At 60.7% G+C, this 27,118-nt stretch overlaps 5 protein-coding genes across 6 annotated transcripts; 4 read left to right on the forward strand and 1 right to left on the reverse strand.

Moving 5' to 3' along the window:
- On the forward strand, nt 1,019-5,038 carry RNF151 (ring finger protein 151). The gene is made up of 4 exons (XM_005697400.2): nt 1,019-1,042; nt 1,394-1,539; nt 1,839-1,935; nt 4,536-5,038. Exons 1-4 carry the CDS (start codon nt 1,040-1,042, stop codon nt 5,007-5,009), a joined length of 720 nt encoding a protein of 239 aa, XP_005697457.2. The 5' UTR covers nt 1,019-1,039; the 3' UTR covers nt 5,010-5,038.
- Nucleotides 6,559-12,709, forward strand: TBL3 (transducin beta like 3). The gene is made up of 22 exons (XM_018040804.1): nt 6,559-6,707; nt 8,262-8,313; nt 8,408-8,503; nt 8,590-8,637; nt 8,745-8,886; nt 8,972-9,056; nt 9,141-9,311; nt 9,394-9,469; nt 9,554-9,647; nt 9,724-9,905; nt 10,011-10,152; nt 10,249-10,307; nt 10,388-10,491; nt 10,838-10,985; nt 11,070-11,300; nt 11,393-11,463; nt 11,537-11,693; nt 11,778-11,836; nt 11,982-12,085; nt 12,177-12,248; nt 12,332-12,490; nt 12,569-12,709. The coding sequence occupies exons 1-22, from the start codon at nt 6,628-6,630 to the stop codon at nt 12,676-12,678; spliced, it is 2,442 nt and encodes an 813-aa protein (XP_017896293.1). The 5' UTR covers nt 6,559-6,627; the 3' UTR covers nt 12,679-12,709.
- Nucleotides 12,802-15,177, reverse strand: NOXO1 (NADPH oxidase organizer 1). 2 transcript variants are annotated; one of them, XM_018040806.1, is made up of 8 exons: nt 14,871-15,177; nt 14,698-14,781; nt 14,458-14,533; nt 14,182-14,362; nt 13,877-14,058; nt 13,646-13,759; nt 13,332-13,449; nt 12,802-13,237 (listed from the first exon to the last, which is right to left on the reverse strand). In XM_018040806.1, the coding sequence occupies exons 1-8, from the start codon at nt 14,934-14,936 to the stop codon at nt 12,985-12,987; spliced, it is 1,074 nt and encodes a 357-aa protein (XP_017896295.1). In that variant the 5' UTR covers nt 14,937-15,177; the 3' UTR covers nt 12,802-12,984. The 2 variants fall into 2 exon arrangements, with proteins under 2 accessions (XP_017896295.1, XP_017896296.1); XM_018040807.1 differs by having other exon boundaries at nt 14,698-14,778; nt 14,871-15,176.
- GFER (growth factor, augmenter of liver regeneration) lies at nt 17,776-20,096 on the forward strand. Its single transcript, XM_018040808.1, has 3 exons — nt 17,776-18,049; nt 18,315-18,511; nt 19,405-20,096. Exons 1-3 carry the CDS (start codon nt 17,798-17,800, stop codon nt 19,565-19,567), a joined length of 612 nt encoding a protein of 203 aa, XP_017896297.1. The 5' UTR covers nt 17,776-17,797; the 3' UTR covers nt 19,568-20,096.
- Nucleotides 22,674-26,901, forward strand: SYNGR3 (synaptogyrin 3). The gene is made up of 4 exons (XM_018041062.1): nt 22,674-22,916; nt 24,772-25,009; nt 25,201-25,343; nt 25,430-26,901. Exons 1-4 carry the CDS (start codon nt 22,818-22,820, stop codon nt 25,637-25,639), a joined length of 690 nt encoding a protein of 229 aa, XP_017896551.1. The 5' UTR covers nt 22,674-22,817; the 3' UTR covers nt 25,640-26,901.

Here is a 27,118-nt window from a genome sequence, read left to right on the forward strand (position 1 = left end):
TGTGTGTGTTCTTGGTCCCCCCGTTATCAGACTGCAAATCGCATCTGTGGCTGCTCGGCCCGAGGTGTGCAGTGGAGATAACTTTGTGAGACACCTCTCTTCCAGCCATCTCGGCTCTTTGAATGCCACACAGGGACAGAAACCGGTCTTGAAGGTTGGCAGGTCCTAAGGTCCTACCCTCCAAAATTTTCTAGGATTTGATGACCTCTACACTCTGCCTTGCTTCATGGCTCAGATGGTAAAGAACCCACCTGCAGTGCAGGAGACCCGGCTTTGATCCCTGAGTCAGGAGGATCCCCTGGAGAAGGAAATGTCTACCCACTCAAGTATTCTTGACTGGAGAATCCCATGGACAGGGGAGCCTGGCGGGCTACAGTCGATGGGGTCTCAAAGAGTTGGACACGACAGCGATTTAAGCCTGGGCAAACACCCAGTGGCATGGAAACCAGTTCTCTTCTGTGCCTCCTATATGAGAATATGGTAGTTTCCCAAGTTGGAATTGGTTTACCCATCCATGCCTTTCCTCATAGGCATACCCAGGTGGTCAGAACAGGCTCTGGGAGGCTCTCCACATCCTAGGCCGCTGCTTTGGTACCACAGAAATCAGGTCCTCATCCCTAGTCTGCACCCTAGAAATAACTGTGGATCTGATCCCAAGAGGCCTGGTGATGGGTCAGTGTCTAAAGCTCCCGGAACTCTTGGGGACCTGCCACCAGGGCGGCAACACGAAGGAGAAACAAACCCTGCGCCTCAGCTGTGAGGAAGTATCCCCTGGAAGCTTGGTTCCAGCCTTAGTGCTGTTTGAAGGTCAACTGTCAGCCACCCTGAAGTCAGGGGTTCCAGAGACCTGTCCTGGCTATGAGCTGCCCTACCCCTGAGGCTCTTAAGGTGGGAGCAGAGCCAGGTGGTAGGTACCCTGGGGCCAGGGCTGTGATTGGCCCGAGCTAGACAATGCTCCTGTGATGTCAGGCCTGCTCCTGCTATGAAATGGTGACTCCTGAGCCCTGGCTTCAGTGGAGCTGCCGTCCAGACACAGATCATGGTGAGCTCTTAGATTTGTGCCTAATTTCAGAGACTTGCTCAGGCTGGACCCCACTCCTCACTGAGATGATCTGCACAACGGGGTACAGGGCCCAAAATGGGACAAGGAGACCTTCCAGAGACCTCTGGCCTAGGTCTAACTCAAGGGCCATGGCCAGCTTCTACAGCTGGGTCTGGTAGAAGTGGGGGATCTTGGGCCCCCTCACACTGGGTGCTGACCCAACCCTCCACTTGGGGTTCTTATGTGGCCCACCTCCCACCCAAAGCTTCCTGGAGTCCCTTTCTGGGCATGTGGAGTGGGGAGTCAGATCCTGGTCCCAGCCAGGCCCTGATGTAGGCCTGGCCTTTGCAGAGTGGCGGGTATGATCTCAACTTCTTCACCAGCCCTCCCGATTGCAACTTGCTGTGTTCTGTCTGCCATGGAGTTTTCAAGAGGCCGGTGAGGTTGCCGTGCAGCCACATCTTCTGCAAGAAATGCATCCTCCGGTGGCTAGCCAGGTGCTACTGGGCACCCAAGAGGCTCGGGGGCAAGGGCAGGGCTGCGGGGCCATTCCTAGGAAGAGAGGAAGGTCAGCCAAGAACTGGGTCATGGTGGCCATTAGGTTCAGCTGCCAAATCTCCTGGGACGCTAATATAGGAGCTGGGGCCCTATGGAATCTGCACCCCGGCCTCAGAGCTGAGTGCTCCCTATAAAGCCCTCTTATGCCTCTTCCAGCTATAGAGAAGGAAGGGCCGCCAGGGGAGGCATGTTGCTGCCACCTCCACGACCAATCATCACCCCCACTCATGTCTCCTAGACAAAAGACCTGTCCATGCTGCAGGAAAGAGGTGAGACAGAGAAAGATGGTCCATGTGAATAAACTCCAGAAGATCATTGGCCGCTTGGAAGTCAGGGTAATTCAGAACACCCCCTCCCATCACCCTACCCTCCTTCCCTGTGCATGGGTTGGGGCAAAGCCAGCAGAGGGGTTGAAAAGAACCCCATTCTCAGAACTGAGGGTTTCTATTCCACCAATACACTGCTCCTCTTAGGGTTATCAAAACTGGCTGAATGTGAGTCACTTCTCTACAACATACTTGATGTGTGGTCTGGGGCAAGTTACCTAACTTTTCTGGGCTCCAAGAGCCCCAGCTGTAAAATGGGGATTATAAAGGATGGAGAGCCTGCTGTGGTGCCATTGCTCTCCAGCTTCATAGTTTTATAGATAGAGAAATTGAGATTACAAAAACAAACAAACAACCTTGGCTGGGGAGTGCCTTTTTGGTCTAGTGGTTAGGATTTGGCACTTTCACTGCCATCAGTTCAGTTCAGTCACTCAGTCATGTCCAACCCTGTGACCCCATGGACTGTAGCACACCAGGCCTCCCTGTCCATCACCAACTCCCGGAGTTTACTCAAACTCATGTCCATTAAGTCCGTGACGCTATCCAACCATCTCATCCTCTGTTGTCCCCTTCTCCCACCTTCAGTCTTTCCCAGCTTCAGGGTCTTTTCACGAGCCAGTTCTTTGCATCAGGTGGCCAAAGTATTGGAGTTTCAACTTCAGCATCAGTCCTGCCAATGAATATTCAGGACTGATTTCCTTTATGATTGACTGGATCTCCTTGCAGTCCAAGGGGCTCTCAAGAGTCTTCTCCAACAGCATAGCTCAAAAGCATCAATTCTTTGGCAGTCAGCTTTATTTATAGTCCAACTCTCACATCCACACATGACTATTGGAAAAACCATAGCATTGACTAGATGGACCTTTGCTGGCAAAGTAATGTCTCTGCTTTTTAATATGCTGTCTAGGTTGGTCATAGCTTTTCTTCCAAGAAGCAAGCGTCTTTTAATTTCATGGCTGCAGTCACCATCTGCAGTGATTTTGGAGCTCAAGAAAATAAAGGCTCTCACTGTTTCCATTGTTTCCCCGTCTATTTGCCATGAAGTGATGGGACTGAATGCCATCATCTTAGTTTTCTGAATGTTGAGTTTTAAGCCAATTTTTTCACTCTATTGTTTCACTTTCAATAAGAGGCTCTTCACTTTCTCCCATAAGGGTGCTGTCATCTGCATATCTGAGGTTACTGATATTTCTCCTGACAATCTTGATTCCAGCTTGTGCTTCATCCAGCCTGGCATTTTGCATGATACACTCTGCATAGCAGTTAAGTAAGCAGGGTGACAATATACAGCCTTGATGCACTCCTTTCCCAATTTGGAAAAGTCTGTTGTTTCATGTCCAGTTCTAACTGTTGCTTCTTGATGTGCATACAGATTTCTCAGGAGGCAGGTCAGGTGGTCTGGTATTCCCATCTCTTGAAGAATTTTCCACAGTTTGTTGTGATCCACACAGTCAAAGGCTTTGGCATAGTCAATAAAGCAGATGTTTTTCTGGAACTCTTGCTTTTTCGATGATCCAATGGATGTTGGCAATTTGATCTCTGGTTCCTCTTCCTTTTCTAAATCCAGCTTGAACATCTGGAGGTTCACAGTTCATGTACTGTTAAAGCCTGGCTTTCAGAATTTTGAGCATTACTTTACTAGCGTGTGAGATGAGTGCAATTGTGCGGTAGTTTGAGCATTCTTTGGCATTGCCTTTCTTTGAGATTGGAATGAAAACTGACCTTTTCTGGTCCTGTGGCCACTGCTGAGTTTTCCAAATTTGCTGACATATTGAGTGCAGCACTTCAACAGCATCATCTTTTAGGATTTGAAATACCTCAACTGGAATTCCATCACCTCCACTAGCTTTGTTCACAGTGATGCTTCCTAAGGCCCCACTTGACTTTGCATTCCAGGATGTCTGGCTCTAGGGGAGTGATCACACCATCCTGGCTATCTTACAAATAGCTGAGAAAAGAAAAGAAGCTAAAGGCAAAGGAGAAAAGGAAAGATATACACATTTGTATGCAGAGTTCCAAAGAATAGCAAGGAGAGATAAGAAAGCCTTCTTCAGTGATCAAGGCAAAGAAATAGAGGAAAACAATAGAATGGGAAAGACTAGCGATCTCTTGAAGAAAATTAGAGATACCAAGGGAACATTTCATGCAAAGATGGGCTCAATAAAGGACAGAAATGGTATGGACCTAACAGAAGCAGCAGATATTAAGAAGAGGTGGCAAGAATACAAAAAAACTATACAAAAGAGATCTTCATGACTCAGATAACCACGATGGTGTGATCACTCACTGCTATATCCTGGGTTCAATTCCAAGAAAAAAAGAAGAAAAAAAGCCTGGCGTACATACAACCCACTAGACCAAGCCAACGATGTAACTCCCTGTTCTCTAAACCGCCTGTCCCCACTCCTCTGAGATCTAGACTTTTCCTACCTTCAAGCATTTGCTACAGTTTCCCTCTCTCCACCACATTATTGGTAGCCTAAGAGCTTGGGCGGCTGCCAGTTCAGTGTTTCCTGGTCAGTGAAACCTCATGGATGGGGGATTCTTGGGGGTGGCTGGCGCTGTCCCCGACCTGGTTTGGCTCACACGATGCTCTCCTCCACCCCCAGTGCAGGAACGCCGAGGCTGGCTGCCAGGTGACGTGCCCCCTAGCCCACCGCAAGGGACACCAGGACTCATGCCCCTTCGAGCTGACGGACTGCCCCAATGAAGGCTGCATGTCGCGGGTGCCTCGTGGGGCCCTGGCCGAGCACAGGCAGAACTGCCAGCACGGTGCCCCTCATCGCTGCTCCCTGGGCTGCGGGGCCACCCTGGGCCCAGCCGAGCGGGCAAACCACAACTGCTACCGGGAGCTGCGAGAGGCCTGGTGCCAGCGCCAGCGGCGCAGCCGGACCTTGGTGCTCTGCCTGCTGCGGCACATGCGCAAAATGCACCGGACCACCGGCATCATCCGCCGGCAGCTGGCGGACTTCCTGGAGGAAGATGACCCCCTGCTTATGGGTGCCCCGCAAGAGGCTGAGGCCATCCCAGAAGGCAGCATTGGGGTTGAGGTGTGGGGGCCCCAGGGCCAAGCTACCTTGTAAATAGACGGTAAATAAACGCAGAGCCCAGGCCTGGCCGCCTCACTACCGCTGTGCTTGCTGACCTCACCTCGCCTCCTCCAGGAACTACTTCTCTCAGGGGAAATACGGAGAAGGCAATGGCAACCCACTCCAGTACTCTTGCCTGGAAAATCCCATGAATGGTAGGCTGCAGTCCATGGGGTCATGAAGTCGGACACGACTGAGCGACTTCCCTTTCACTTTTCACTTTCATGCATTGGAGAAGGAAATGGCAACCCACTCCAGTGTTCTTGCCTGGAGAATCCCAGGGATGGGGGAGCCTGGTGGGCTGCCATCTGTGGGGTCACACAGAGTCAGACACGACTGAAGCGACTTAGCAGCAGCAGCAGCAGCAGCAGCAGCAGCAGCAGCAGCAGCAGCAGCAGCAGGGGAAATAGGCACCTTAGCTTTTCCCATGGACCTCTCCAAGTTCTTTCCCACCAGTTCCTCACACTGACTTTTCCCCTCGGCTCTCTACCTGATATTTTCTCACTCGATTGTCTCTTCTGCAGAGGTTTTCCCTGACCATCCTTTCCCAGTCCTCCTTCCCAGTTAGCTTCTTCCAATCTGTTTCCTGGCTTCGCAGCCAGTAGCACAAACAGCTCAAACCCCTGAAGTCAAAGTACAAGTCAACTGCTCACAGTGATTCCCGAGGATCCCTCCTTATCTTGTTTCTTCCCTATATTCTCCTTCCTACTCACTCCCTGCAGCCACACCGGCTTCTGTTTCTAAATGCCAGGCTTCTGCACTGCCTGTTCCTCAGTCTGAAGCACTGTACCCCCAGATAATCAGAGGGCTCCCTGCTTCACCAACCTCGGGCTTTGCTCGCGGTTCACCTTTACAAGGAAGCCTCCTTCATCGCCCGGTTTAAAGCTGCGCCCCCTGCACTCCACTCCATCCTCACCCTGCTACATTCTTTCCAGGTCACTAACCACTTAACAAGGGCCCGGAGCCTTCTCCTCACTAGCACGGTATCTTCTCTGGTGTCTCCTAAGTGCCTAGAACAGAGAACGTGCTCAATCAATATTCGAGCGGCTTCGAAATCGCCCGATTTACTACCAGGAGGAGAAGGGGACGACAGAGGATGAGATGGTTGGATGGCATCACCGACTCGATGCACATGAGTCTGAGCAAACTCCGGGAGTTGGTGATAGGGAAGCTGTCCATGGGGTCGCAGAGTCGGACACGACAGAGCGACTAAACTGAAGTAGTGTACCTGCGGTATTTCTCATACCATACGTTAAGGCGGAGCCCGGTTCAGGGCTCTGCTAACCCACCGCGCTTAACCCAAACCCCAGAATGCCAAGGGGGCAGGAGTCTTGGGATTACTTCAATAACTAGCTCCTACGAAAACCTTTTCAAATTTCCATTTAAAAGACAGGCGGCTGGTGACTCCAGCACCCTGCCAGTTTACGCCTCCGGCCCCAGCCGCTCCCACGTTTCTCCACGCCCCACCCTCCAGGCCGGAAACGCCTCTGCCAACTTCCGCTTCCTGACGCCGCGCCTCTGCCTGCAGCAAAGATGTCGCCGATGTCGCGGGGCCGATGACGTCACAGTAGCAGTGGGCGGTGACGCCATCTCTGCGAGCCCAAGGTGCGGAATGGCTCCCGGGTCTCCCTCACGCGGTGGCACCGGCGACATGGCTGAGGCGGCGGCCGGAGTGGGCCGCTTCAAGTCCAAGTAAGCTGGGGCGCTGGGGCTGGGGGCGAATCCGCCGCTGGGGCTGGGCGCGCCGCCGAGGGAGGGAGCCGGGTTCGCGGTCGGAGTAGCGAAGGCGCCGGCGTGGGTCCCACACGCATCGGTTTGGGGAGGGATGAGGTACCAACAGGGCTGGGCCCTAACAGGCGGACGGCGGCGTCGCGGCTGCGGCATCAGGTGGCAGCGCAGGCACTGACAGCGCTCAGCTTTCGGAGGGCAGGCCCTGGAGCCCAGCCGGGTGCAGCTAGCTTCCTCGACCTAAAGTTGAAGCAGGTCGGTCGGGGGCGGGGACAAGAGATCCCAAAGCGAGAGGAAGAGTCGAGGCTGGTCTTGGACGGTGGGAGTCCCCACCGCCCAGACGATGGCAGAAGAGTCACCTTTGGGCCAGGCGTCCTGGGGAGCTTTCACACGCTGTCTCTCTTCTCCAAGGACTGGGAAGAGAGGTCAGGAGATGAGCTAGACCTCCGTGGCCAGGAGTCCCTGAATCCCGGGCTTATGCAATCCCCAAATTTATGTTGAATATCTAAGTGCTCATTCCCGGGTCCAGACAGACTCAGTCTAAGGCGTAGGAGCAGAGTCTAATGGGGTAAACCTATCAAGCAGATCATTCCCATCAGTGGGTGTGACAAGCACTAACAAGGGGAAGCCCTGATGCCAAGACTGCCTCTGTTGGGTGGTCGAGCAGGCTCAGGGGGCCTCCAGCTTCCTCTTGGCTGTCAGGCTTCCTTTAGTGGAGTTAGCCAGGCACCTTGGAAATTCAGAGAGGGCCAGGCTGGGAATAGGGAACAGCCTGTGTGAACACAAAGGATCAGCAGAGACCCCTCATGGCAGGTTTTTGGGAACATGTAAGGAGAGGAGAGGGTTCCAAGGCAGGGGACAACACAAACAAGTTGTGTTCTAAAATGCCTCTCTGGGAGCAAGCTTTGAGAGAGTGGTGAAGAGGCTGTAGCAGCTCCCCAGAGAGGAGAGTGCCGTGGCCTGGACAAGCAAGGAAGTAGCCGAGAGGGAGGGGTGAGGATAATCTGCCTGGAGAGTGGGGTGGAGGAAGGAACTGGGGTTGGGGAGGGGCAGACTGGGGTTGGGGAGGGGCAGGCTGGTGTTGGACTTCAAGGATAAGGATGTTGAAGAGGATGTTGCTCTGGACTGGTACCCAGGCCTGGCCTCCCATGGCCAGCAGAGGGCGTCCAAGGCCTGGCTTGCTAGGCACCCAGGAGTCTCTGGGAAGATTTGGACTGCCTTTGCTTCCCTGGGCCCGTGTGGATCACTGACCCGCTCAGGGTCCCAAATCTTCTGTAACAAGGAGGTACTAACGCCCACCTCCCAATATGGTTGAGAGGGGTAAAGAGGGAACAGACGAGCTCATCACCCCACCACGTGTGCGTGTGCACACACACTCACACCAGAATCCCAGCCCTCCCAGAAGTTCCTCAAGGGCAGGGCCCTATTGGGTTGACCTCCGGGAGAGCACCTAGCACAGGGCTAGGCACCGGGGACCACGGGGTGATGGTTCACTCTCTCGCCCTGTCTTCCCTCCAGCTATGCTGTCGAGCGCAAAATCGAGCCTTTCTACAAGGGCGGGAAGGTGCAGGTACTTGCCCCAGAGTGGGGTGGGGGGTCAGCGGGGTGATGCGGCAGCCTGGGGCTGCAGGGTGTTCCCTTGGCTGAGACTCCTTTGTCCCCAGCTGGACCAGACTGGACAGCACCTCTTCTGTGTCTGTGGCACCAGAGTCAACATCTTTGACGTGGCCTCAGGGGCCGTGCTGCGGAGCCTGGAGCAGGTGAGGGCAGGGAGGATCGGGGCGAGGGGCCGGTGTGGATGGCAGCCTGTTCTCATGGTGCCCTGCACACCCACTCTCACCCCTAGGAGGACCAGGAGGATATCACTGCCTTTGACCTGAGCCCCGATGACAAGGTATGTGGGATCAGGACAGAAGGTGGACTCCGGTACCTCCCACCCAGACTGAGTGGGTGAGGATGGCACGCACAGCCGTGCCCCAGCTGAACTGCGTCCTCCCCTAGGTGCTGGTGACAGCCAGCCGGGCCCTGCTGCTGGCTCAGTGGGCCTGGCGGGAGGGCAGCGTCACCCGCCTGTGGAAGGCGATACACACAGCCCCTGTGGCCACCATGGCCTTCGACCCCACCTCCACACTGCTAGCCACAGGTAGGACCCTGGCTGGGTTGGGGGTGGCGAGCCAGGTGGGGATCTTTGGGCCCACAGCGCCCCCACCTCAGGTCCACCCCCACAGGCGGCTGTGACGGGGCCGTGCGCGTCTGGGACGTCGTGCAGTCCTATGGGACACACCACTTTCGGGGCTCACCGGGCGTAGTGCAGTGAGTCGGCGCGGTGGGGGGCGGGGGTGGGCGGCGTCACAGCCAGGGCAGTGCAGCTCACAGCCCCGCCCCGCCTGCCCGCAGCCTGGTGGCCTTCCACCCGGACCCTACTCGCCTGCTGCTCTTCTCCTCGGCCACAGACACCAGCGTCCGCGTGTGGTCGCTGCAGGAGCGGTCATGCCTGGCCGTGCTGACTGCCCACTACAGTGCCATCACATCTCTGACCTTCAGCGCCGACGGCCACACCATGCTCAGGTCAGAGCCCAGAGCCCCGGCCTTGGCAGGGAAGGGAGGGCCATAGCCACAGCCCGGGCACTGAGGCGGGTGTCCCCCCCAGCTCGGGCCGGGACAAGATCTGCGTCGTCTGGGATCTGCGGAGCCTCCAGGCCACAAGGACCGTGCCAGTGTTTGAGGTGGGGGCGCCAGGGCCAGTGAGGGCGGTGGGAGGGGAGGGGCGATGGGGCTGGGGGCTCCACCCCTGACCCGCTTGTCCTCAGAGCGTGGAGGCCGCGGTGCTGCTCCCGGAGGAGCCGGCACCGGAGCTGGGTGTGAAGTCCACGGGCCTGCACTTCCTGACGGCCGGCGACCAAGGTGTGTGGGCCGGGCACGGGCAGGAGGGGGCGGGGGCCCGTGGACCCTATGTCCCAGCGGCCTTGTCCCTGCACAGGTGCGCTGCGCGTGTGGGAGGCTGCCTCTGGGCGGTGTGTCCACGCACAGCAGCGGCTGCCGGGCCCGGGGCGAGAGCTGACCCACTGCGCCCTGGCCCGCGCCGCCAGCCTGCTCCTCAGCGTCACTGCGGACCACAACCTTCTGCTCTACGATGCTCGCTCCCTGCGGCTGCAGAAACAGGTGCGCGGGCGCTGTCCCTGCTAGGCCCTGGCCCCAGCGCCAAACCCCCGCCCCCTCCCCCGCCACCACTCACCCAGCCCGCCACATGTCCCTCCTGCCCCACAGTTCGCCGGGTACAGCGAGGAGGTGCTGGATGTCCGGTTCCTTGGGCCCGAAGACTCCCACGTTGTCGTGGCCTCTAACAGCCCCTGCCTGAAGGTGTTTGATCTACAGACCTCAGCCTGCCAGATTCTCCACGGCCACACAGGTGAGGGCACGAACCAGGCCCTAGGCCCTTACTTGGATGGAGTGCCCGGCCCGGCTTCAGCTGACCTCTAGCCACGGCCACTCCATTTTCTTCCAGACATTGTCCTGGCCCTAGATGTGTTCCGGAAGGGGCGGCTCTTTGCTAGCTGTGCCAAGGTGAGACACCACAGAAGCTGGGGGGCAGGGACTGGTGGGGAAGCCCTGCCCAGCACCCCCCTCACCATTCGCATCCCCAGGATCAGAGCATCCGCGTCTGGAGGATGAACAAGGCTGGCGAGGTGGCTTGTGTGGCTCAGGGCTCTGGGCACACACACAGCGTGGGCACTATCTGCTGCTCCAGGTAGCGGTCAGGGCCAGGGGTGTCGCAGAGGCAGAGGCGGCTCTCGCCTTGCTCTCTGAGTCTCCAGCCCAGGGGTGTGGAACAGAGGCTGGGGCAGGGCACCCCAAGGGGCTGCGGTTCCTTAGAAGGAGCCTTGAGGTTGGTGTGTAAAAGGACACTGAGCGATGCCCAGGGGAGGGGTCCCACTGTTGGACTGAGTCACCAGGGGTGCCAGGGTGGGAGCCACGTAGCAGTTCCAGTCGTGGGGCAGGCTTCCCGTTCTGGCGTGAGGTCTGGCAGGCCTGAGCCATGGGGCTCTGCTGGCAGGGCTGAGCAGGTGTCTCCCCTCCCCTAAATCCGGCTGCAGGCTGAAGGAGACGTTCCTGGTGACGGGCAGCCAGGACTGCACTGTGAAGCTCTGGCCCCTCCCTGAAGCCCTGCTGTCCAAGGGCACAGGCCCCGAGGGTGGCTCGGTCCTCCTGCAGGCCCAGGCCACACAGCGCTGCCACAACAAGGTGACGCACGCAGCCCCCGGGTGGGGTTGTGGCCAGGCCCTCACCAGGACAGGGGTCTGAGCGGCTGCCTGCTCTCGCCACCAGGACATCAACAGTGTGGCTGTCGCCCCCAACGATAAGCTGCTGGCTACGGGCTCACAGGACCGCACGGCCAAACTCTGGGCCCTGCCACAGTGCCAGTTGCTGGGCACCTTCTCGGGCCACCGGCGCGGCCTCTGGTGCGTCCAGTTCTCGCCCATGGACCAGGTGCTGGCCACAGCCTCGGCCGACGGCACCATCAAGCTCTGGGCCCTGCAGGACTTCAGCTGCCTCAAGGTGAGCCGCCCCTGGCCCAGGCCTGGCACCCCCTCCACCCCAGACCCGTCCCCCCACCCCCTGCCTCACCCCGCCCTCCACCCCGCCCACAGACTTTCGAGGGGCACGACGCTTCTGTGCTGAAGGTGGCCTTCGTAAGCCGCGGCACGCAGCTGCTGTCCAGGTGAGTGGGGGGTGGGCAGGGCCGGGGTGTGCTGGGTGGGCCCAGGCTGAACCCCTTCCTGCCCCCACCCCAGCGGCTCTGACGGGCTCTTGAAGCTCTGGACCATTAAGAACAACGAGTGCGTGCGGACGCTGGATGCTCATGAGGACAAGGTCTGGGGGCTGCACTGCAGCCGACTGGATGACCGCGCCCTCACCGGTGCCAGTGACTCCCGCGTCGTCCTCTGGAAGGTGTGTGGGCCAGGGAGGGCATCGCAGTGGGCAGGGCAGTGTGGGGGCCAGTCTGAGCCCAGTGTGACCCCGGTCTGACCCTAGGATGTGACCGAGGCAGAGCAGGCCGAGGAGCAGGCCAAGAGAGAAGAGCAGGTGGTCAAGTAAGTAGGGTCTCCCCACCCCCAGCTTGGACTCAGCACGCTGGTCCCTCCTCTCTGGAGCAGCCACCCTGCTTGCCCCCGGCGGGGGTCAGGTCTGGCCAGGTCCCCCAGGGGCCCTGTGCCCTGTCCCCTCCTTGCCCTCCAGGCAGCAAGAGCTCGACAACCTGCTCCACGAGAAGCGCTACCTGCGGGCGCTGGGCCTGGCCATCTCCCTGGACCGGCCCCACACCGTGCTGACCGTCATCCAGGGTCGGTGCTGCCTCGGGCTGCACAGGGTGGGGGGGTCTCTTGGGGTCTGTGCTGCCCCTTTCCTAGGGCTCAACCTCCCCTCCCCCCGCAGCCATCCGAAGGGACCCCGAGTCCTGCGAGAAGCTAGAGACCACGGTGCTCCAACTGCGGCGTGACCAGAAAGGTCTGGGGCGGGCAGGGGCGCCAGATGGGGCCTCGTGAGGCTGGGGGAATGGGGGCAGGTGTGACTGTGCCCGTTGTCCACAGAGGCCTTGCTGCGCTTCTGCGTCACGTGGAACACCAACTCGCGGCACTGCCACGAGGCCCAGGCAGTGCTGGGCGTGCTGCTGCGGCATGAGGCCCCGGACGAGCTGCTGGCCTACGATGGTGTACGGGCCTCGCTGGAGGGCCTGCTGCCCTACACCGGTGAGTGGGCCGGCCGGGGGGCAGGCAGGGCCGTCTGCCACACTCGGCCACCCCTGACAGCCTGCGATCCTCCCCCAGAGCGGCACTTCCAGCGGCTCAGCCGGACGCTGCAGGCAGCCACCTTCCTGGACTTCCTATGGCACAACATGAAGCTGCCCACCCTCCCCGCGGCCCCCGCGGCCCTCTGAAACACAGAAACACGGACTCTGCTGTCTTGGCTCCTTGTGTCTGTCTTGACTTCATCTCACCCCCTGGTCCTGGGCCACAGGTGGCCCACCCCCAGACCTGCCCTTCAACACGGACACGGCACGGTCAGTCAGGAGAGCTTTACTCAGGGCACACCAGGGGCATGCGGCCCAGCAAGCCCCACCTCCACCGCTCCTCCCACGGCCCTGAGGCTGAGGTGGCTGCTAGCCGTCATCCCTGGGCTCTGGAGCCTGGGGTGATCCCTGGGGTCTGGGGTGCACAGCACCGCCCTCCACGATAAGCCACACTCAGGGGGCTCCCTGCTGTAGTGCCTGACGGGTGATGGTGCAGCAGCGGCCCTGAATAGCGCTCAGAGGCGGCCGAGCAGGCACAGGAGGCGGAGGCATCACGGCCTGGGGGGACCTGGGGGAGCCATGGGCCTTGCCCTCCCCGCCCTCTGCACCATCAGCCCCATGGTGGAGCCACGGCCTGCTGAGGAGGGTGCCCAGCCCATCATGCTGCAGCGTCACAGCTGGGAGGAGACCGGTGCAGCCTCGGAACCTGTAGGACGCAGAGTTTGGTTGGCTCTGGGCCCCACCCCACCCCACCCCACCCCGCCGCACCAGACCGGCTGCCGGAGCCCCAGCCCACACACCTGCACAGCCACCAGCCTCGGTCAGAGGCTTCCAGCACATGCACGCGTGCCCCTGCAGGCACAGACAGCTCATCAGCCCGGCTGCTCTCATAGGCACTGACAGCACAGAACTGGGGCCCTGGGGGTAGACGCTGGGTGGTCACCACAGGGCTTCAGAGGTGTCTCAATACCAGAGACCCCTTCTAAAGCCCAGTGGGACCAAGCAGACACTGCAGGGCCACCGTCGCCCCCGCCATCCCGTGGCGCCTCTCCCCGGGCGCACGCTGGACACTGCCCCATGACGGCGGGGGTGTGGGGAGGAGGGTCAGTCTCACCGCTTATCCCCAGGGGCTGTCCCCCATCCTGTCCCTGGTGTGGGGCCGCCTCCTCCAGGTAGGGAGCAGGAAACCACGCCGTCTGCTGGTCCTCGTTTGCCACTAGCCACCAGCCTGTGCCCGAGAGGGGGACGGGCGGGGTCTTCAGTTCCTGCAGCCCGCTGGGATCCCAGGGGCTAAAGGGCCTGTCCCTCCGACTGCCACCAGCCCACCTGCGGGGCATCTTCCCACCTGAGGGGTGTCGTAGCAGCACATCCAGGGCCTCCTGGGCCTGAGCGCGGAAGGGCTGGCCCCGCGTGTCCTGCGTGCTGAAGGGCTGCAGGCAGCGCAGGCTCTGGGCCTCCAGGGTGCGGATGGCAGGGCTGCCTAGGGGGCCTGGCCGGGGCTCTTGCGGGTTGGGCAGGATCACCAGGCTGGTGAGGGCCCAGGGTGCAGGGGAGAGGTGTCAGGTGTCTCCCACAGGCCCGTCCAGCCTCCAAGCCTCCCCACTTGTGGGCTCTTCCCCACCACTCCTCCCCCGTTCTCGGGGCAGGCACCTGCCGGGTGGCAGCATAGGCTCCAAGTCCGGAGATTGTGGCTCAAAGAAGCCAGTGAGCACCGGGCTGCGGGACACACGCTCCCCGGCCACCAGCAGCGCCCTCAGGTAGGCCTCCAGCAGCTGCAGGCGGGCCAGGCCTCGGCCGGTGCGGCCTCGGAGCACCAGCCAGGGTGCATCGGCTGCGGGGAGGATGGGGCAGCTGTGGGAGCCCCGCCCAGGCTCCTCACGTCCCACTGCTGCCGCCCCCACCCTCCTGGATCCCTGCTGGCCTGACCTGGGAGCTTGGGGAGAACGCGATCAGATCTCCGCAGCAGGCCTGCCTCCACCGGGAAGGTCTCCTTGAGGGTTTTCTGAGCGAGAAGAGGCATCATTGGTCTCTGAGGGCCCACTAGGTTCCCTGGGAGGGCAGGCAGGGGTCCCTTGGCTGAAAGCCTGAGTGGGCACAAGGGCAGGGTGTGGGTGGTCTCCCGTGGGTCAGGCTGCTAGGGGAAGTCGGGTGACCAGGTTCACTCACGTGGAATCTCCTGAAGTCCTCCCAGCTTCTGCGTACGAAGCTGTCGCTGTCATCTGACCAGCACACGGAGAAGGCGAACGTCTGCTGGGGGAAGGTTGGGGGCGTCTTGGAGGCACTGGGCCAGGAGCTCCCCCACCTCCTCTGGGGCTGGCAGGGGTCCCATGGGCTCCTACCTGGAGCCTCTCTGTCTGCACCAGAGCTGCCCCACTCACACACACCGGGTGCCGGGCTCCCGCCATCCTGGTGACCTCCCCAGATCTCCGTGAGGGACTTCTGGGAGTCTGCTGGGCGTGACCCCGGGTCCCACTACCTCCCTGCCCATGGGGGTAGGAGGGAAGGCCTTGGGCACCCGGAAGGCTGGAATTCCCCAGCAGTGCCCCAGTCCTGGCTGCACCACCCTGCCCCTGACTGGGGCCTTCCCCGCTTCCTTGCCGCACCCCTCACCTGGGGAGGCAGGGGCATGGGGCTCCCCGGGTAGGAGGGGAAGCAGTGACGGTGGGGGGGGGGGTTCCTGCCAGAGTGTGAGCGTGGGGGGAGGAGGGGAAGGAAGGGCCATTAGAGCACCGCCAGGCCGCCCCTCCCAGCTCGCCACGCCCTGCTGGTGCCCAGGCTGGGCAGAGCCGCCCAGTGGCCCGGTGTGCCCCTGGCTCTGTCCCTGAGCTGACTGTAGTCGTCACCAGGAAAATATTAAAGGCTCTTAAGTGCTTTGTTTGGCTTAATCCTCACATTGGAGGAAAGGTCTCTTAATATCCCCAAATGGCAGAGGAGGAAATTTGTGTTAAACATATATTGTCAGGGTTTCTTCATCTGCTGGGGAGAGGCAGACCTCACAGGCCCACCCCACAGGTCCTGCTGTGGTGGAGGGGCTTGCAGCAGGATGAAGAGGGTCCATCTGTAGTCACTAGAATTGGGAATGGTGAGGTGGAATTGGGAATGGCTAGGACTGTTCTGAGAATCACCTCTGAATTCATGATTTATCAGTGCGCTGCAGACACAACCTCTGAGGTCAGGAGTGACCCTCCCCCAACTGGCTGGGGCATTGAAGGGAAGGCCCTAGAATCCCCAGACGTTGCGCCCGGGGGCCACATCTCGGGACCACCGCCTTACAGGGGAGCCGAGAGCCCATCCAAACCTGGAGAGCCCATCCAAACCTGGCGCGCAGGGGTTCTTCCTTACCCCCGCCCACACCTCTGAGAGCTGGGAGGGGCGGCCAGCCTGGCGGCACTCTGACGGCCCTTCCCCTCCTCCCTCAGTCACACTCTGGCAGGTGGGCCTCAGTCCCAGCTCCTCCACCCAAGCCCTGGAGGGAGGGAGGGGTCAGGAAGCCACCCCGGCCTGACAAAAGGCCTTTGTGCATCTGTCCAGCCAGAGGCGCTCTCTGAAGCCTTCGAACCTCCCCTGGTCTTGGCCCAGGCAATGAACACCTGTGGACACAGGCCTAATTTTTACAAAGTGCCTTCAGTCCAGCTGTCACACTCTTGGCAATCTCAGTGGGGGCCGCTGGCCTGGTAGAGTACAGAGTGGGACGGCTCCTGCTCCCTTGGAAGACAGAGAAGTTGGAGAAGGGCCAGGGTGCTCACAGCCAGGGACGTAGAAGGTTGCTGCAGCCCCTCCCTACACGGCTGACCCATGTTCCCCACCCACCCCCCCCAACTGAGATGCTCTCCACACTCTCCACATTCCCTCCCTCACCTCTCACCTGGACCACTACAACAGCTCCATGCTCCCCCCTCAAAGCCTGTGGTCCTCACTTGCTGTCGTGAAATCCACTCTCCAGAAGAATCTATGCAAAACCGAAATGGGATCAGGCCAGGGTACCCTCCCCCAAACTTCCCAGCACTGTCCCAGGGTCCTCAGCACACATCCCCAGCTCCTGGGTCAGTTGATGGTGTCCTCAGTGGGCTCCTGGCCACCTCAGGACCTCTGCTCACACCACCCTTCCCAGGTCCTGTCCCACACTGGCCTTTCTGCCCATGCAGGAAGTCAAGCTCCTCCTCCCTCCTGCGTTGGCTCTGACAACCCTCCTCAGCTGATTTCTCATTCTTCAGACCTCTCTGCCTAAAGGTCAACTCCTCAAGGAGGCCTCCTAGATTTAACACACCCTGTTCATAGCCTCCATCACAGCTTGTATCTAAACACTTATTAGTGTGACTCTTGTTTTTTCCATCTTGACCACTAGACTGAGGAGGTCAGGGAGGAACGAATCTTGCTCCTGGCCCTGTCCAGAGCCTAGAGCAGTGCTAAAGACAGATCAGGCACTACACAGGTATTTGCAGAATCAATTAATGTGCACATTAATGTACATGGGAATTGAAGTACATATGGAAGCAGTGGTATCCCTGAGACCACGCCCCACCTGGGTTTAACCCCTTCAGGTAGGCTGTGGGGCTGAGCAGAGAGGAGAGGGGCTGCTCAGTGCTCCTGGGAGTCCAGAGACGCACCTCCTCCTTTGCAGGCTCGATCCGCCCAGCCTAGGCGGGCTCCCGTGGCGATGGCGCTGGTCGCCTAGGCGGACTCGCCCGAACCCTCAGTTGCACCGCCCTTTGTGCGTTCACAGTCCCGCCCCGCATTGCCCAGGCGCCAAGCACCGCTCCCGGGCGCGCCCCCAGCGGAGGGCACAGCGCCAAGCCGCAGGCACGCGAGAAGGTCGGAGCGGAGCGATGAGGCCGTCGCGGGCCTCAACACGGAGGTCCAGAAGGCCGCAGCCCGAAGCCGCGTCGCTCCCATGGGTCGTCATCCACAACACAGTGATATACTCGAGGAAGCGGGAGCTGTGCTACGGCCGACACAAGACCGGCTCGGGCGGTGGAACGAGGCCCAGGCGCAAGGCTAAGACTCGGCGCTCCGGCGCCGCGCAAACCGCGGCTCGGGCCTCCGGCGCGTCCCCACTTCGCACTCCTGCGTCTCCCGGGGCGCGGACCCGGGCCGCCAGCCGCGCCCCCGCACCGGGCCCCGCCCCCGGGCCCAGCTCCGCGTCCGCGGCGCGCGCGCCCGGCTTCTGCGGTCGCGCTCTAGCGGCGGCGGCGCGCGCGCTGGCCTGGAGCCCGCCTGGTTGCGGTCGTGGAGGCTGCGCTGGCCCGGCAGGCACTGCGCGGGCGGCATGGCGGCGCCCAGCGAGGGCGGCCGCTTCGGCACTGGGATCTTCCTTCCTGGCGGCGCGCGCTCCGAGGTGACGGACGACCTGGTGACGGACGCGCGCGGGCGCGGCGCGGGTGGGAGAAAAGCCGCTGCTTCGGCCCGGGCGCCATCCGCGGGGCCGGCGTCCGACCCTCCGGCCTCCGAGCTCGCCTCCCCGCGGTGGCCCTGCCGGGCCTGCGTGGACTTCAAGTCGTGGATGCGCACGCAGCAGAAGGTGCAGGCGTAGGGGGGCCCCCACACCTTGTCCTCGGGCACCCTGGACAGGCTCCCCGCCCCCTCCCCGGGGGTCGGCGCTTCCTAACCGTGCCCCCAAGGTAGGCCCAGCCTTTTGGCTCTTGGCCATGTGTGGGCTGGATCGGCCCCAGGACTTTGTCTCCGGTCAGTGGGTCTCCGACTGGGGCGGAAAAAAAAAATAGGGAACTTTGTAGGTTTCTGGTCGGGGAAAACCGAACTGACCCTTGGTCGGCCTCCTTCCACAGCGGGACAGCAAGTTTAGGGAGGATTGCCCTCAGGATCGCGAGGAACTGGGCCGCAACAGCTGGGCTGTCCTCCATACCCTGGCTGCCTACTACCCTGACCTGCCCACCCCAGAGCAACAGCAGGATATGGCCCAGTTCATACATTTATTTTCCAAGTTTTACCCGTGTGAAGAGTGTGCCGAAGACATAAGGAAAAGGTGAGTCGTGTCTGCAGAGTGTGCAGCCTGGGTCTGGGGCCCCTGGCAGATGTCATAAAGGGGAGCCTAGAGAAGTAGAGGCCGTCGTGGCAGCGGGTTGTCTAGAGCAGGGACCACCAACAGCGGAGGGATTCTGGAGCCATCCCTTTCTCCTTAAAGGCCAGGCCTGGGGCTGCTGCTGGGGGCTGCTGCTTTCTGCAACCACGGAGTTCCCTCCCCAGGAGGGCTACTCTCATGCGATCCCTTGCTTAGCACTGATGAAGACTCTGGCAGGTTTCCAGGGACTCCACTCTGTCTAGCGTCTGGAGCAGGACCTTCAGTTTCAAGGCCTTGGGAACTCACTGCTTTTGCTTCCAAGAGCCGCCTTTTTTGGGGAGCCCAAGAACTGTTGTTTGGCAGCCATAAGCATTTCTGGGCTGGCTGTGGGGTAAAAAGGGCAGCCCTTGCTGTTTGGAGCCTGGGCATTTATTTATACGAGGTCTCTTGCTGAGGTGGTGTGGCAGGGCCAAAGGTGTGAAGAAGCAGACCTGGTTTTCAGGTAGGCCTTTATTCCAGCCCTGCCCCTCCACACGCTGCCTGGGGCCAGGGACGCTGGGGTGAGGCCTCCTGATTGTTATGAGGCTGTAAAGCGGAGACCTTGTGCCTTATGTCTTGCCCGGGGCTCTTGTCAGGGTTTGCCACGTGCCCTAGGTAGGGGTTGGAGCAGGCCTAAGAGTCAACTGGGACTTGAGGCTGGAGGGTCAGCCCCCTTCTGGGAATTCCTCAGAGCATGAGGGCACCCCTGGATCTAGGCCCCAGCTCTCTTCCCTGGATTGGGCAAGCCAGGAAGATGGTGGGGCGGGCATGCTGGGAGCACAGCCTGCCCCCTCCTGCACGTGCTCCCCCTCACGCAGGATATACAGGGACCAGCCAGACACGCGCACTCGGGTGAGCTTCACCCAGTGGCTCTGCCGTCTGCACAACGAGGTGAATCGGAAGCTGGGCAAGCCAGACTTCGACTGCTCACTGGTGGACGAGCGCTGGCGCGACGGCTGGAAGGATGGCTCCTGTGACTAGCCAGCGGCTGAGCCTGGGGAGGCCCGGCCAGAGGGGGCGGGGCTCATTAAAGTGCCATCACACACAGAGCCAGTGGTGTCTCCGTTGGGTGGTCCCCAGACCCTGCCCTGGGAACCCTCTCCCTCTCCGGTTCTGAGAAGTGGAGGAGCCCGATGCAGGCACCTCAGTGGTGGCCTCCTCACTGTGGGCCTGTGAGGCTATCGACAGGGGAGGCAGGGGCAGCCCAGGACGTCCCTTCCCTTAAGGATTTGGCCTCCTGCTCACCCACCCCGCCACCTTCTCCACACAGGAAGCCCACAGGCCTGGCTGGGCAACCACCATCTCGCCCCTCAGGCCTGGCCAGTGTCTCCCCACCTTGTAGTGAGGGACAGCGTGGGACAGTGACTGTAGCCCCGGAGGCTGTGCGCTGTTTGCACATCAGGAAAGAGGCTTATGGGCCGAACTCTGCTGCTCACCTCCGATCCGGCCTCTGGCCTTACAGGTTCCGTGGAACTCGAGACCAAAATAAAATGCTGGAGAAATGACCGAAGCCCTGGCTTCAGCGTATTTTGTGCTGGGACTTGCAACAGCAGACAGGCCTGCTGCTTCTTATCTGGGTTCTGGCTCCCCAGGAGAAGGGGGCCTTTCCAAGGCCAGGGTGGGCTAGGATATTCAGGAACAGGAGGCTGAGTTGCTGGAGCCGAGGGAGCGTGGATCAGAGGAGGGGAGGTTGAATGACAGAAGGTCCTGAAGGCCCCAGTAAGGATGTGGTTCTAACACCCAGCTCTGACCAAACATGCATCATGGAGGATCTGGAGCGGAGGGTCGGCAAGGTGTGACTTGAGCTGGAATGTGGCGGAGGTGGCTGAGAGTAGGGAGGAGCAACACCTACTCCACAGCAGCTGAGAGGGAAGCTTATCCCAGGGTGGGTGGCAGGCATCACTGGATACATTCTGAAGGTGGAGTCCAAGGTGACTACAGGCTTCTGGCCCAAGCCACTGGAAGGAGGGAGTTGCCCAGTGTGTCAGTGAGATGAGAAGGCTATGAGTGGAGCAGGTTTGGGGGTGACCTAGACCCAGCTTTAGGGCCTTCCCAGATCCTCTCAACCACACCCATTCCCAGGGCTTGGTTCCCAGCTGGAATGGCCCAGCAACAGTGTGCCCCATCCCTGTGGTCATAAAGCTCTGGTCACCTCTCCATAGCATGTCTCAGTCCCTTCCTGGGCAAGAGCCAGCCTTTAGCACAGCCTCTCCTCGGCATCTTCACCACACTGGCTCCATGGGGGTGCTGGCTTCCACAGGGGCTACCCAGAGGGGCCAGGTGACACAAAGAAATAGGGGCAACCGGTGGAGAAGTCGCTATTCTTTGGTACACCAGATGGACGCCCCCAGCACAGGGGGACCTTCGTGCTGGGAGCCAGCAGGGCTGTGGTCAGCTCACGCCTTCCATGCTGGCCCTCCCCTCTTCCCTGCCTCACTTCCCTTCTTCCCTAACTCTGGCTTCCTCAAAGTTTCACCTCGCAATAAAACTCTTAACTTTGCAGCAGACTGATTTCCAGGCTACGACAAGAGGGACTCAAGTTCAAGGGAAAGTCCTGGCTCAAGCTGTGAGCATGGAGACCAAGAGAGTGAGCACAGAGCAGGGAGAAGAGCCCCAGGACCAGACATGGGGACTCCTAAGCTCAAAGGTCACAGGAAGAGACAAGAAAAGGGCCCATGAAGTAGGAGGAACAGGAGGAGAGGGTGACGTCAGAGTGTGCCCAGGAGGATTGGAAAAGGATGGCAGTGCCTGAATTGCCCCTGGGACTAAAAGGAGCAATGACAGCTGGAGGGAAGTGGGTTCAGGAGTGGAAGGAAGTAGCAGGTTTAGGCACCGATGTAACCAATCAAGTAAAAGGGGAAATGAATGATGGATGAGACGGAACTGTTGCTGACAGGTGAGAGGTATGGGATCGGATGCATGAAGCATCGAGTCAACCAGGCCACACCTTTACTCAATGTCCTGGATAGAAACTGGCGTCATCTGTCCTGGCATGGTAGTGACCTGGGTTTCAATCCCGGCTCTTCACTTTCTGGGATCAAGGAACTAAACCAGTCTTTTTAAAAAAACAAACAAACAAACTTGGTCACATTGTATAGCTTACGCGATCTTACTAGTTCCCTGACCAGGGATCAAACCCGGCCCTGGCAGAGAAAGTGCCGAGTCCTAAACACTGGACTGCCAGGGAACTCCCGGACTGGCTGTTTACCATCTGAAGAAAGAGGGGGTAAGAGTCCCCTTCTCCACAGAGGGTGGTGGAACGCTAGGCACTGCCAATGCTCAAGGAATGTGGACTTTCCTCAAATGTCCTGGACAGAAACAAGCGTCACCTGGGCCCCTGCCCAGCTCCCTGGAAGGACCATGAAGGAAGGGACCCTGTCCAACCCCAAGCTGGGTGATCTCTGGAAGAAACCCAGCAGGTGTGCAAGGGAGCCACGCACCCGCTCTGCCAAACTCCCCACTGCCAAAAGTCAGTTGGGGAGACCCAGGAGTGTGGAGGGGGCTCAGTGAGCACCCTCCGCAGGACCACATCCAGCCACAGGATAAGAGCAGAGACGCCCCACCTCCAACCCGGAAGGCCTCTGGGCTCTGCCTGCTTGGGCAGTGCCCTGAGGGCAGAAGTGCCCCATGCGGTTAGGGAGGCTGGAATCCTCTGAAGGAAAAGGGGGACTCATGGAAGCTGGGTTCTCTTTCCCTGAGGGCTGGGGAGAGACACTGGAGCCCTGGGTTTGTTACTTCCTTATATACTCAGCAACGGGCCCTGTTCAGAGGAGCAGGGTCACGACGGTCCGTCCATCCGTGTGGCTACCGCAAAGGCTGAGCCCAGTGTCTGCGCGCCCTGCTGACTCCGGACTATTTTTGGGGTGGGGGCACTCGGCCCCTTGACCTTGCCTCCTGGTGGGGACTGGCGGGTAGAGTGGTCTCCTGGCGGGTGGGGTGGTCCTGCGGTGCCAACCGGGGGTGGAAAGTGGGCGGGGCGGAGGGAGGTGAGGTCTCCAGCCCTGAGCGCGTGGACCGGGGTGGGGGGGGGGCGCGGGCTCGGTGCCGCCCCGCGCATCCCCGCCGCAGCGGGCGCGCGCTCCCGAAAGGCGGCGGCGGCGGCGGCGGCGGCAGCACTGGCCGCACCGGCAGCATCAGCACTCGCAGCATCCCCGGGCGGCCTCGGGCGGGGCCGGCCCGACGGACAGGCGGACAGAGGGCCCCGGGTGCGCGCGGCCCGCCCAGGCTGGCCATGGAGGGAGGCTCGTTCGGCGCGGGACGCGCGGGGGCAGCCCTGGACCCTGTGAGCTTCGCGCGGCGGCCCCAGACCCTGCTGCGGGTCGCATCCTGGGTGAGTGGCCGGCCCCCGCCCCCGCCCCGATACCCCCTCCCATCTCGCCTCGCCAACCACACCCCGATCACCTCTGCCTCGCCCCTGCCCTTCGCCCCTTCCCCATCCACGCCGGCCCTTCCCCCGCCGGCCGCAGGTTAGGGTGACGTCACCGGGCTGGGTGCGCCCACCTGCCGGCGGGGGAGGGGCCGGCGGCGACAGCCAGGGACATTGAGGGGTCACCACCCGCCGCACCCACCTCCCAGTTCTTCCTTAGGTCTAACTCAGTGCCCTTCCTCAGCCCTCGCTCCGTTTTTCCTGTGTTCACTCTTGGAAACGGGCACAGGGGTGGGGACGGGATTCGCGGAGGGCTTGGGCGCTCAGCCTCAGCACTAGGAGAGGCTACCGGAACCGAGAGAATCTGGCCGAGGCTCCCCCTTGCTTCTCCTGCGCGCACATCCTCCAGGCTCCTTCGAAGGGAACTGGCCCTTCCCAGGACCCCCGGTTGCAACCGTTGAGTTGGGGGTGGAGGTGCTTCGGGATTCCTCTGCCTGGGGCAGCTGGAAGGGGCTCTGCACTGGGAGGGCTTCCTGGAGGTGGTGTGGGAGGGGCAGATTTGGTGCAGGCTAGCCTACTGGAGCAACCCTAGGCCCAGTGGCCTGCTCTTCCTTCCCATCCGTTCCGGCAGGAGACATGGAACGTGGAATGCCAAGTTCTGGGTTGTGCCCACCTGCTGGCAGCTGGTGCTGGCATTTACTCACCTGTCTTCCAGGAGGGTGGTGCTCAGGGTAGGGCAGGGGCCCTGGGGTGGAGTGACTCTGGCTAGACCAGATAGTAGGGACCCTACGTTCTGGTTCCAGCTCTGACCCAACTGGTGGACCAGTCAGGAGGTACATGTCAGTATCTTGCACTTTGGTTTCCCTCTTAGTCTCTAGGAGCTGGGCAGGAAAGGAGAAAAATGAAGTTGAAATTGGAGGTCTTTTCTTTTTTTAGAAACAGATGGCTGCCCAAGCCTCCAAGAGCAGCATCTGGTTTAAAAGGACTGTGGCTACAGTCCATGGGGTCACAAAGAGTCAGTCATGACTGAGGGACTAACACTTAACACCACCTCCCTTGCCTTCCAGCCACAGGGCACTGAGGTATGACTGAACCCCAGAACTTATGGCTGGTATTGATGATTAATCCCAGACCGGAGTGCCCACAAAGTGCAGGATGCTGGGTGGGCATTATTTCTAATCCAGCCACCCCATGAGTCGTGCCTGCTACATTTGGCATGCTGGGAAACAAGACTGCACAGCTCGGGCATGCTGAAGGCAAGGTGCACTCAGGTCCTGGCTGACAGCTCTGTGCAGCTGTCCCTCTGCTGTGTGCCCCATGCCCCCTCTCTCCCCACTCCACATCTACTCTCCCAACCCTGCTGACTCAAGCCTGGGGGTCACAGATCCAGTCCCCACGCTCTGGAGTGGGCCATGGGAGACACTTCGGGCTCCACAAGATACATAGGACACAGCTCGAATGCCAGCCCTGGCTCTTACCAACCATGTGACCCCTGGACAAGTCACTTCACCTGCTGGAGCCCCGAACTCCCTATCTACAAAGCAGATAAGAACCATGGCACCTTTGCGGTTGTTTCGGAGAATTCCATGCACTAATAAGGCATGTAGCCATTTTAAGTACAGTGCACAGTAGATCCTCACTAAAGGCTGTGTCTACAGTTACTACACCTGAGGTAGGTATTAAGGGAGGGGTCCCTGAAGACATCGCCCCCCCGCCCCGAGATGGATCCTGGGCTTCAGGGGCCCGTGGGCGCTCACGGTGGGCTAGGAGATCTAAGGGGTACCGCAGGGCCCTGACCGCCTCCCGCCGCCGCCCGCAGGTGTTCTCCATCGCCGTCTTCGGGCCCATAGTCAACGAGGGCTACGTGAACGCCGACAGCGGCCCAGAGCTACGCTGCGTCTTCAACGGCAACGCGGGCGCCTGCCGCTTCGGAGTCGCGCTCGGCCTCGGTGCCTTCCTCGCCTGCGCCGGCTTCCTGCTGCTCGACGTGCGCTTCCAGCAGATCAGCAGCGTCCGCGACCGGCGGCGAGCCGTGCTGCTCGACCTCGGCTTCTCAGGTGGGCGGGGCCGGCCGGGCGGGGCGGGGCGGGCCGGGGCGGGGCGGGCCGGGCCGGGCCGGGCGGGGCGGGGCCAGGGGCGCGGTTCTCATCGAGTGGGCAGGGACAGGCCCAGGGGCGGGGTCTCCTTCCTGTTTGGGCCCGGCGCCTGCGTGGAGCGCCCCCCGACCTGTCAGTGCGCCGTCCCGCAGGCCTCTGGTCCTTCCTGTGGTTCGTGGGCTTTTGTTTCCTCACCAACCAGTGGCAGCGCACGGCGCCCGGGCCGGGCACGGCGCAGGCGGGGGACGCGGCGCGCGCCGTCATCACCTTCAGCTTCTTCTCCATCCTCAGCTGGGTGAGTGCGGCCGGCTGGCGGCGGGGCTGGGGCTCGGACAGGGTCCGGGCAGGGTCAGCCCTGGCTGACCCCGGCCTCCCCCTCAGGTGGCGCTTACCGTGAAGGCCCTGCAGCGGTTCCGTCTGGGCACCGACATGTCGCTCTTTGCCACCGAGCAGCTGGGTGCTGGGGCAGGCCAGACCTACCCGGGCTACCCGGTGGGCAGCGGTGTGGAAGGCACGGAGACCTACCAGAGCCCGCCCTTCACCGAGACCCTGGACACCAGCCCCAAAGGGTACCAGGTCCCTGCCTACTAGAGGCCAGCAGGCCCAGACGAGGCGCAAAGGCTGCCCCACCCATGCAGGGTCCAAGGCCTCCTGGGGCCTCCCTCAGGTCCTCCCGGCCCAGCAGCTGGGAGTGGATGCTGTGGGTCAGCTGGGGCCAAGAGAAGGTGGCCTCCAGGGTACCTTGGCTGTGCCCCCCAAGTTCCTCCGGTCCCTTTAGTCCCCAGCTCAGGGCCAAAGGTCCTGAGGAGGGAACATTATGGCCCTGGGCACGTGTCCTCCAGCCTCAAATGGGCCAGCCTGGCAGGGAGTCATTCCCCTCGTGAGCCAGCCAGGGCTCACCTGCCCACTCCGGGGTCAGAGGTTCAGCTGCCCTCCATAGCCGGGTGCGGGGGCTGCCCTGGACTCGGGGTGCCTGGGGGAAGGGACACTGCCCTCACCCCGTGGCCCAGCAAGCGTGGCCAGTTCCCCATCCCCTGTCCCCGTGGATAGTGGTGGTCCTCACTCTGCCCTGGTGTCTCACCCTACGGGGCCCCTTGCTCTGCCTGGAGCTGCCCCCGTTTCCTCTCACAGGCGCACTAGAGTAGCCCGGCCCTGTGGATGTTGTGATTGTGGTCAAGTCTAAAGGTTTCACCTTGTAGTTCCCCACAAGCAGCCCCTCTGTCTGTGGTCCCAGCTCCAGCCCTTACCTGCCTCAGCCCAGGCCCCTGCTGGGCTGCGGGCAGCTCTGGCCAGGAAAGCACAACATGGCTGTAGGCCTGAGCATCAGCCCTCTCGCAGCCTTTCAGTAAGACCTTGACCCAGGGAAGCTCCAGACACTGGGTGCCTGCAGGACACGCCCCCCACGAGGAGAGGTCTCGAGACTCCACCTGCCCACCATGCCCTGGAGACGGCCATTCCCTGCAAACCCCTTTAACTAGGCCTCCTCGACTAGTCCAGCTCCCCACACTGCACCCCACTTTAAGGCCCAGCCCGAGGTGGGGGGGAGTCCCTCTGCATAGCTGAGTACTCATGCATTGCTCGAAGCTGGCTTTTCACATTAAGTCAATACCAAATGCGGTTGCCACGTTCATTCTTACAGACAGATGCCTCTCTCAGGAGTTGCAGTTGAGTGACAACCCTGTACATTGTAGCATAGACCGATTATTTGTGGATATTTAAGTGAACATGTTTACAATATTTGTATATATGGATCTCTCCTTCCCTCTTCTGAAAGAACAATCCGTGATTGTGTATTTTCAGTGTCCCATGTTCCAACTGCAACTTCTTTACAATAAAGACGGTAAATGAGTTTACTGTGACCTTTCCACTCCTGCCCCTCCAGTACCAGATATTGGGACCCAAAGAGCACCAGGGCCCAGAATCCAGAAGGGGGCCCGGAGGTAGAGACCAGCTGATGCCCCTGTTCTGGAGAGTGCTAGGGAAAACCGTCGCGATTTCTCCAGATGGCCCCTTCTTACCACCTCCTGTTCCTGAGACCCCTACCCTGTGTACCATGCAGTGTCCAGAGCC

Source organism: Capra hircus, chromosome 25 (genome assembly GCF_001704415.2).
Source record: "Capra hircus breed San Clemente chromosome 25, ASM170441v1, whole genome shotgun sequence".
Lineage (NCBI taxonomy): Eukaryota > Metazoa > Chordata > Mammalia > Artiodactyla > Bovidae > Capra > Capra hircus.